Source organism: Triticum aestivum, chromosome 5B (assembly GCF_018294505.1).
Source record: "Triticum aestivum cultivar Chinese Spring chromosome 5B, IWGSC CS RefSeq v2.1, whole genome shotgun sequence".
NCBI classification, from domain to species: Eukaryota; Viridiplantae; Streptophyta; class Magnoliopsida; order Poales; family Poaceae; genus Triticum; species Triticum aestivum.
In genome coordinates this window covers 126,107,071-126,116,013 of record NC_057807.1, presented here as the reverse complement: position 1 = coordinate 126,116,013, position 8,943 = coordinate 126,107,071, and the positions used below count along the sequence as shown (strand labels likewise).

Sequence of the window (8,943 nt, the reverse complement as noted above, 5' to 3'; positions counted from 1 at the left end):
TACATCTTCGCACACAAGAAAGTGTGTCCATATTACAAAAAAAATGATTCTTCCTCCTGACAGCTGGGACCCATCAGCTATATCTTCGCACCCAAGGAAGTGTCTCCTTATCCTCCCTGACAGTTGGGACCCACCCGGTCGACCCATACGTAGGGTTGTCTGTCTGGTCGCGAACATGTACGTTCATACTGGTTGATCGGTCTCTCTGCAGCGATGAACTGTGACCGAGTAAGGAGCAACATGTGTCGTAGTAGAGGCGCGGACGTAGAATGTCACGCAGTCCCTTCTATATCGTGTACATGTACGTACAACCATGCTGCAAAAAAGTAAATACGGCTACGTACGTACATATGGGCGGGGTCTCGAACGCGTACAACGATGGTGTCCTGTTCATCGGCAGCCAACCGCCTGGGTCGGGACAGAGAAACTGTGTTGTGTTCATCGAGAGGCAACGAAATGCGTCATGTTCATCGGGAGCCAACCAGCTTGGACGGAACAGCCAAAACGAGGTCTGGTGTACTGCAGAACGGAGGAAACGGCCTTCTGTTCGACCGCCTACGATTGAAACGGGACCCTGTTCACCTGGAGGGGTCTAGCATACCGCAAAATGGAGGAAATGGACTTCTCTTCGACCTCCTATGGTCGAAACGGGGTCCTGTTGATCGGGAGGGGTGTGGCGTACCGCAAAATGGAGGAAACGGACTTCTCTTCGACCTCCTACGGTCGAGACATGGGTCCTGTTCATTGGGAGGGGTGTGATGTACCACAAAACGGGACTCCACGGGCTACTATTCATCCATCGTCTACTTCCTCGCTCTAGCCTCCACGGGCTACTGTTCATCCACCGTCGACCTCCTCCAGCCTCCACCTGCGACTGTTCATCCACGACGTCTCCCTCCTACCTCCACCAGCTACTGTTCATCCATGGGCTCCTGTTCATCCAGCCTCCACCGGCTACTGTTCAACCTGCCCTCCACCAGCTACTGTTCAACCAGCCCTCCAAGGGGTCCTGTTCATCCACCCCCAACCGGCTCGATCGGGGTCCTGTTCATCCAGCGGCAACGGCCTCTACTACCATGGGGTCCTGTACATCCAGCCCCCACCGGGAACTGTTCATCCAACCCCCAACAACGCTCACTGTTCATCAAGAGGTAGCAGGTTCGATCGGCTTCAGTTAGCAGCAGTAGCGAAGGAGTCGCTCAATCGGGTTCAGTTAACAGCCAGGGATCGATCGATCGATCGGGTTCAGTAACGCGTAGCCAGTGCAATCGCTCGGGTTCAGTAGGCGAACGTCTCGCTCGGGTTCAGTTAGAGCCCAATGCCTCGCACCCACGCACGTACGTGTACGAGAGAAACGCGTAATCCCTCCATGCATCGCTCGGCCCCGGCCACCCACCATAACCGGGAACTCCCCGATATTTTCCTCGTCCTCGCTTCTACCACGGTTTTTTCGGTCATGGACGGCTGAAAGAATGTCATGCAGCTGCGTCTCCGACCCGCCCAAGACGAAAAGCCCATTTTCCTGTCATGATTTTTTGTCATAGAAGTAGGAGACCACCACATCTACGATGATACCGGGTTTTGTCACAATTAGCGTCATAGAAGTGTCATAAGCATGACAAAAAAATCGTTCGGCCCAAAATGTCACGGATGTGTCTTTTTTTATAGTGCTAAGGCTCCTGCCGGTTGTCGATATTACAAAACATGATCATCTCATACAATAACGTATATCACATCACGTCTTGACCATATCACATCACAACATACCCTGCAAAAACAAGTTAGACGTCATCTACTTTTTTTTTGCAAGTTTTACGTGGCTGCTATGGGCAACTAGCAAGAATCGTTCTTACCTATGCAAAACCACAACGGTGATTTATCAAGTTTGTTGTTTTAACCTTGTTCAAGGACAGGCCGTAGTCAATTTCGGTTCAACTAAAGTAGGTGAAACAGACACCCGCCAGCCACCTTTATGCAAAACAAGTTGCATGTCAGTCGGTAGAACCGATCTCATGTGCATGGACATGTAAGGTTGGTCCGGGCCGCTTCATTCCACAATAACGCCGAATCAAAATAAGACGTTGGTGGTAAGCAGTATGACCATCACCGCCCCAACTTCTTTGTGTTCTACTCGTGCATATCATCTACGCTTAGACCTGGCACGAATGCCACTATTGGAGAACGTTGCATGGAAAACAAAAAAAATTATACGCACACGCAAGATCTATCCATGAAGATGCATAGCTACAAGAGGGGAGAGTGTGTCTAAGTACCCTCGTAGACCGTAAAGCGGAAGCGTTTATCAACGCGGTTGATGTAGTCGTACACCTTCACGATCCGCTCGATCAAGTACCGAACGTACGACACCTCCGCGTTCATCACACCTTCAGCTTGATGACGTCCTCGCCTTCTTGAACCAACAAGACGGGCGAAGTAGTGGATGAGTTCCAGCAACACGACGGCGTGGTGACGATGGTGATGCAACTATCTCCGCAGGGCTTCGCCGAGCACTACGAAAATATGATTGAGGATGAACTAGAGGGAGAGAGGTGTCGCACACGGCTAGGGAATCGTGGTGTATCTTGCCCCTCTCCCTCCACGCACATATATATAGGTAGGGGGAGGAGGGGAGGCAGCCTAGGGCTTCCCAAGGGGTCGGAGGCCACCTTGGGCTCCTACCCTTAGCTGCACCCCCCTTCCTTATTGGGGTGCGGGAGGAAGGCGGGAGGGGGTGCCCCCTTTTCCTTTCTCTCTTGAGAAGGGGAAGGGAGGAGGGGATAGCCCTCCCCCCTTTCCTTTCCTAGGGCCGGAGGCCTAGAGGTGGGGCGCGCCAACCTCTTGTGGGCTGGTGTGCTCCCCTCTTTTGGCCCATATGGCCCAATAACCTCCTGGGGCCTCCCAGAACCCCTTCCAGTGATCCGATGACTACCCGATACATCCCGAAACCTTCCCGGTGACCAAATAGCATCATTCTATATATCAATCTGTACCTCCAACCATAACGGAGCTCCTCGTCATGTCTGTGATCTCATCCAGGACTCCAAACAACATTCGGTCATCAACTCATGGAACTCATATAATACTATATCGTCAACGAATGTTAAGCGTGCGGACCCTACGGGTTTGAGACGCCTCTCCGGTCAATAATCAATAGCGAAACCTGGATGCCCATGTCAGTTCCTACATATTCTACGAAGATCTTTGCCGGTCGAACCTTTATGACAACGTACGTAATTCCCTTTGTCTGTCGGTATGTTACTTACCCGAGATTTGATCGTCGGTATCTTCATACCTAGTTCAATCTCGTTACCGGCAAGTCTCTTTACTCGTGTCGTAATACATCATCTCATAACTAACTCCTTAGTCACTTTGCTTGCAAGAAACTTGGTGATGTGTACTACCGAGAGGGCCCAGAGATACCTCTCCGATACACAGAGTGACAAATCCCAATCTCGATCCATGCCAACTCAACAGACACCTTCGGAGATACCTGTAGAGCATCTTTATAATCACCTAGTTACATTGTGATGTTTGATAACACAGAAGGTATTCCTCCAGTATTCAAGAGTGGCATGATCTCATGGTCGAATAAATATGTATTTGACATTAGGAAAGAAGTAGCAATAAACTAAACAATCATATGCTAAGCTAAAGGAGGGTCTTGTCCATCACATCATTCTCCTAATGATGTGATCTCGTTATCAAGTGACAGCACATGTCCATGGTTAGGAAACCTTAACCATCTTTGATCAACGAGCTAGTCTAGTAGAGCTCACTAGGGACACGGTATTTGTTTATGTATCCACACATGTATTTAAGTTTCCGATCAATACAATTCTAGCATGAATAATAAACCTTTATCATGAATCAGGAAATATAATAATAAAAACTTTCTTATTGCCTCTAGGGCATATTTCGATCACGGTCATCTCGTGTGTGAATGTCGCAAACCATGCGTCCTCTAAGGTCTTTGACATGCCTTCTCATGCTGCCAGTCCTCAGTAATGTTCATCGTCCTGCTCCAGCTTCATGTGAAGGTCCGATAAAATTTTTGCTCCCCTCCAAGGCGCTTTGCCATGGGTCTTGGGTGTCTGTCGTCTCTACTACCATTGGCTCAATAACTTTGTCCAATGTGATGTGGTAGTCCTCTATGGCTGATCAGACAATGCTACTGCAGGGTTGGCTGGCGTGGGTTGGGAGTTTTCTGGAGCGAGCGGAGGCTAATGTGAGCAGTCTCTCCCTTGCGCCGGCTATGCCACAGACCACTCTGGCGTCACGCTCTCCTAGTGTGGCTGATGTTAGCTCCACAAAGGAAGAGGGGAAATAGCTATATGGATGTTTCTCCCCTCGTGTTGGGGACAACCCATCGTCATCGTCGACGATGTCTCTTGTGTTGCCTGCCACTGAGGGAGAGTCCATCAGCGTGCTCAAGGTTCTGGTGCTGCAGGTCATGCCTGAGTTATGGGAACTTTGCCTGAACCTTGCTTCACCTTTTTCTGTGGAGCATTTGGAGGTGAACTCACCGGTGACCTCAGGGACATGTTTCGCCTATGTCATGTGCGCACCTGAAGGTGTCTGAGTCCATTGAGTCGCTGGTTCATGTGGTCGATGATGTTGTGTTGGTGGTTCCTATGGTTGGAGATGTCATGTCGGTGGTTCCTCTGGTTGTGGATGTCGATGCGGCCAATATGTTGATGTCGGCTCCTAGGAGCCTCTTGGTTGACGACATCAACACAAAGAAATTCAATGAGTTTTATGATTTCCCTGAGAAATGGGTAGCTGATCAGCCTGGATCTGGCAAGACAAGTAAGTGTTGTCCGAAAGAGAAGCCAAGCAAGAAGAAATCAAAGAGGAACAAAAGTGAGAAGAGTGGCAACATTCGAAAGGTGTCCATGATTTCATGATGGAGGGTTCCCAGTTTTTGCAGTTGTTTGGTGTGCTCATCAGGAGTTTCATTGTGTTGTGCAAGTGTCGTGTGTTGCGGTTGTTGTTTTGTTTGAAGGGCCGTCTGAGTGGTGTTGGTGTTTTGTAATTGGTGAGTGATAGGCGTCGGCGCGCCGGCCGAAACTTTCGGCCGGTCTGCCTAGAGCAGTTCAATCTGTACATGCACACCCATTAGATCAATCCCCTTTTCTCAAAAAAAGTCACATCAATACCCCTTCCCTTCCTTCGTCAACCTCCTGCATGGGAAAAAGGAAGAGGGCGAGAACGCCACCTCCACCCGCGCCAACCGCCTCGCCTCATCTTCCGGTTGCAGCACCGCCGCGTCAGCCACCACCTCGCCTCGCCTCATCTTCCCGTTGCAGCGCCACCGCATGCGCTGCCGTGCTGCCGGCCTGACGCCTCTCGTCGTGCGGCCGTTGGGATTGCAGCGCGGTTACCCGCGAAGATTCAACGTCTGCCGTTTGTAGCTCTTCGTCGGTTGGTTCCAACATGTGGGCGTCGTTGTTGCAGCAGCCCCTGCCGTCGCCGTCTCAGCTCGCCACCGAAACCGGCTTCCACCACCGTGTTCATCAAAAAGAGCTTCAACAACGAAAAAGGGGTTTTCGCTGGTAGTAGCAAAAACGAAAAACCGTCCCAGCAAAAAAATATCACGGTTCCAGCAAAAATGCGCCCTCGCCGATGGTCGCAAACAAAACAAATCTCGCCGGTTCCAGCTCGGCCGCAGCTGGTTGTAACAAAATCGATTGTTGGTTCCAGCAAAAAAACCTATGCAGCAAAACACATAGCAGCAGTCGTCCGTTGCCGCCCCAGATCCTAGCCTATGTAGCAAAATCAAATTCTGGATCCAGCAAAAGTCGAAAGCGGTTCCAGCCAAAACTTGATGTAGCAAAAAAACATGCGACGACAGCACCACCATCCTCTTCAATTGCAGTAACATCGAAAGCTGGTTCTAGAAAAAATTAAAAGTGGTTCCAGCAAAAAATCATGGCGGCCACCGCCATCGCCGACCACCACCAACCTTGCCGGTTGAAGCAATTCCTCCGGTCGGTTCCAGCACCGCAACTCATTGGTTGCAGCACGTCCCCCTGCGGTACCGCCGGTCCCAGCATTTGTCGCTGCTGGATGCAATAGCCTCCGCCGCAGACGGGCCGCTCCACTGCTGGTAAGCTGCTGCTCATAGTAGTGCGCGACACCATGGCCCCGTAGCAGCGCGCAGCGCGTCCCGTCGTCGATTGACCACCATGCGGCCGATCCGGCTTGTGCAGCCATGGAATCGAGGTGGTTGTCGCCCCCACAGGACGAGCATCAAGCTCGTCGCTCGTCGCCTCCATAGAGCACGACAATCAGTGATCTCATGCGCGACCCCTGTATGGGTGCTCAAGCGCAGTCGGATGTGTGGATGAGGTTGTAAGGCGCACGAGATCGAGGGATGGCCATGGCAGAAGGAGGGAGGAAAAGGGGATGTAAAGAAGACGATAGTCTCACGCATCAGGGTGGAAGAGATAAGTCACAAAAGTGGGAAAAGAGGTGCTTGGGCCCCACAAGACGCATGTGTCGTGGGAGGCGACCGGCGCGACGCTTAACCGGTCGTCTGGTGCAAAACGTTTCCCTTTGTAATTTGTGAGTAGTCCGTGAGTTATCTGTAACGGTTTTCGTCCGATTTTCTGTAAATTAACTAGGCAACTTTCTTCTTCTTAATTATTAATTGCCTCTGTTTCAATAAATTTTACTCCCTCCGTTCCAAAATATAAGAATTTTTTTGCACTAGCATAATGGCAAAAACGTTCTTATATTCTAGGACAGAGGGAGTAATAAATAAATAACATTGTGTATGACCCCGTTCATGCACGGGCAACCACAGCCATCTCGTAAGAGGGAGAAGACATTTCTTGAGGCGGTTGGTTAACTTGTTTCTGAAATTTCTAAAGGATTGACAAATCTTTGACGAGCCGCCATAGAAAGGTATCCACACCACACGCTTTGGTTTCGGACCTTGTGGATCCTTCCAGCTCCGTTTCCTCCAGGCTCCAGCTGGTACAGCTCTGGAAAGACCGAGCAAAGTTTTGGTTTCTTTTTTTTAGGCAGCTGCAGGGGTACAAAACCAGCAAAATTCAGCCAAAAACAAATTGGCCAGGAAGCGTACCGTTGGCGTTGGCTTTCTCTATCATCATGAAATCTCTGCCTCTCTACGTGTTGTGTGCGGTGTCCCCACAGACAGGTGGCATCGCAGAAGCATGAGAAACAAACAAAGCAGCGAGGCATCGGAAAAGGACATTCTCCCCCGGCAGGCCGGCACGCTGTGTTTGACTTCACTCCAGCTCCACCCCAGCCAGTCCCCGAAGAGTGAAAGGCGTCTTCGACTCGACTTGCTTCCCCTCCGAGAGACCGACCTGCCCCCAATCCAATCCATACACTTTCCTGCAAAGGGTACGGGGGGATAGCCAGGGCATCGGCTCAGCTCCACGCCAAGAGTAGCAAAGATCTCTGATTTGATTTGAGAGAGGCAAGCATCGAATCAGCCGACAGGAGGAGGTCTCAGTCACCACCCAGCAGCAGCCATGAGTGCCATGAAGTTTTGCCGTGAATGGTATGTTTCCTTGTTTGGGCCCTGGATTTGACCTAGCAGATCCGTCTCATCCTCTCTTTTTTGTTTTTTGGGGGGCGCGGCGCAGCAACAACATCTTGTATCCCAAGGAGGACAGGGACCAGAAGGTGCTCCTCTTCGCCTGCAGGAACTGCGACCACCAGGTCACCACCACTTCTTCTTCTTCTTCTTCTTCCCCGCTCTGTCCATCCAAAGATCCTCTTCTTCACCTCATACCACCTCGTCCTGAAAATTACTGTACAAGATGAGAGGATCAGCAAAACTTGGGTAAATCTGAAAAAAAAGAGCATAAACCTTTGGCGTTTTTAACACCAAGCATAACCATTCCAGTAGGAAAAAGGAAGGAAAGACTCAACTAATGTGGCATGCTAAAAAATTGTACGGTCTGTCGGTAGATTAAGGGCTGTTGTGCTGTGCTCAGTCTGAGGAAGAACTGAGCTTGAGCACATTGAACTGAAAGACAAGTGCGCAGCATAGGCTGTCAACTTGCGACACAAGTATTGCCAATTGTTCAGTGCATTGCCAGTTGCTGCTAGGTTCTTGTTTTGACCTTGAAACGTTCTGAGACTGCAGGAGGTTGCAGACAACAACTGTGTCTACCGGAACGTGGTGCACCACAGCGCTGGAGAGTTCACCCAGGTGCTCCAGGACGTCGCCGGCGACCCCACCCTTCCCCGCACCAAGGAAGTCCGGTGTGCCGTCTGTGGCCACGGCGAAGCTGTCTTCTTCCAGGTAAAATTGATAGATTCAAGCCCAACACAAACAGTTGACATTGTTCAGAGGTTTAGCTACAATCTTCCTGAACAAGAACCTCACCTTGATTCGGTTGTGTTCTATAGACACTTGACATTATTGCTACAATCTTCCTGAACAAGAACCTCACCTTGATTCTGCTGTGTTCTATAGGCCACCGCGAGAGGTGAGGAGGGGATGACGCTCTTCTTCGTCTGCTGCAACCCGAGCTGCGGTCATCGGTGGAGAGAATGATGTGCCGATCACCCAACCGATGACGGATTCCACCCATGCAACAGTCTGAGAGAGTTGTTTTTTCTTTCTTCCCAAGAGATATTTTCCCCAGTAGCATGAATTGGCTGTATGTTTCAGATGTATTGAGGCGGCATATCATTTTCATAACTCCGTGAGGAAAAAACAACCGAGTCCACCGGGGTAAAATTATCCCTGTGGTCCATTGCATTAATCAAAGGATGCTATGAGGACATTTTTCACTTGGTGGTCTGTTCCCGTCTGCACTTCTGCAGTAGCTTGAGCAGTAAATTTCAAGAAAACATGTCTCTTTTTTCAAATAAAAAACGAAGAACGGAACATGTTTTGAATTTTCACTCATGCCAGCAAACGATGAGCTGAGGAACTTCAAATATTTGTTATTTACATCG

General features: G+C 50.1%; 1 protein-coding gene across 1 annotated transcript; it reads left to right on the top strand.

Moving 5' to 3' along the window:
* Nucleotides 1-7,210: 7,210 nt before the first annotated feature.
* LOC123110764 (DNA-directed RNA polymerases II, IV and V subunit 9B) lies at nucleotides 7,211-8,775 on the top strand. Its single transcript, XM_044531371.1, has 4 exons — nucleotides 7,211-7,531; nucleotides 7,617-7,692; nucleotides 8,123-8,281; nucleotides 8,456-8,775. Exons 1-4 carry the CDS (start codon nucleotides 7,503-7,505, stop codon nucleotides 8,534-8,536), a joined length of 345 nt encoding a protein of 114 aa, XP_044387306.1. The 5' UTR covers nucleotides 7,211-7,502; the 3' UTR covers nucleotides 8,537-8,775.
* The last annotated feature ends 168 nt before the right edge of the window (nucleotides 8,776-8,943 follow it).

Coding starts and splice junctions, on each gene's coding strand:
- LOC123110764 (XM_044531371.1), top strand. CDS start 7,503: ATGAGTGCCATGAAGTTTTGCCGTGAATG. Junction 7,532..7,616: donor ATGAAGTTTTGCCGTGAATG/GTATGTTTCCTT, acceptor GGCGCGGCGCAG/CAACAACATCTTGTATCCCA. Junction 8,282..8,455: donor GCGAAGCTGTCTTCTTCCAG/GTAAAATTGATA, acceptor TGTGTTCTATAG/GCCACCGCGAGAGGTGAGGA.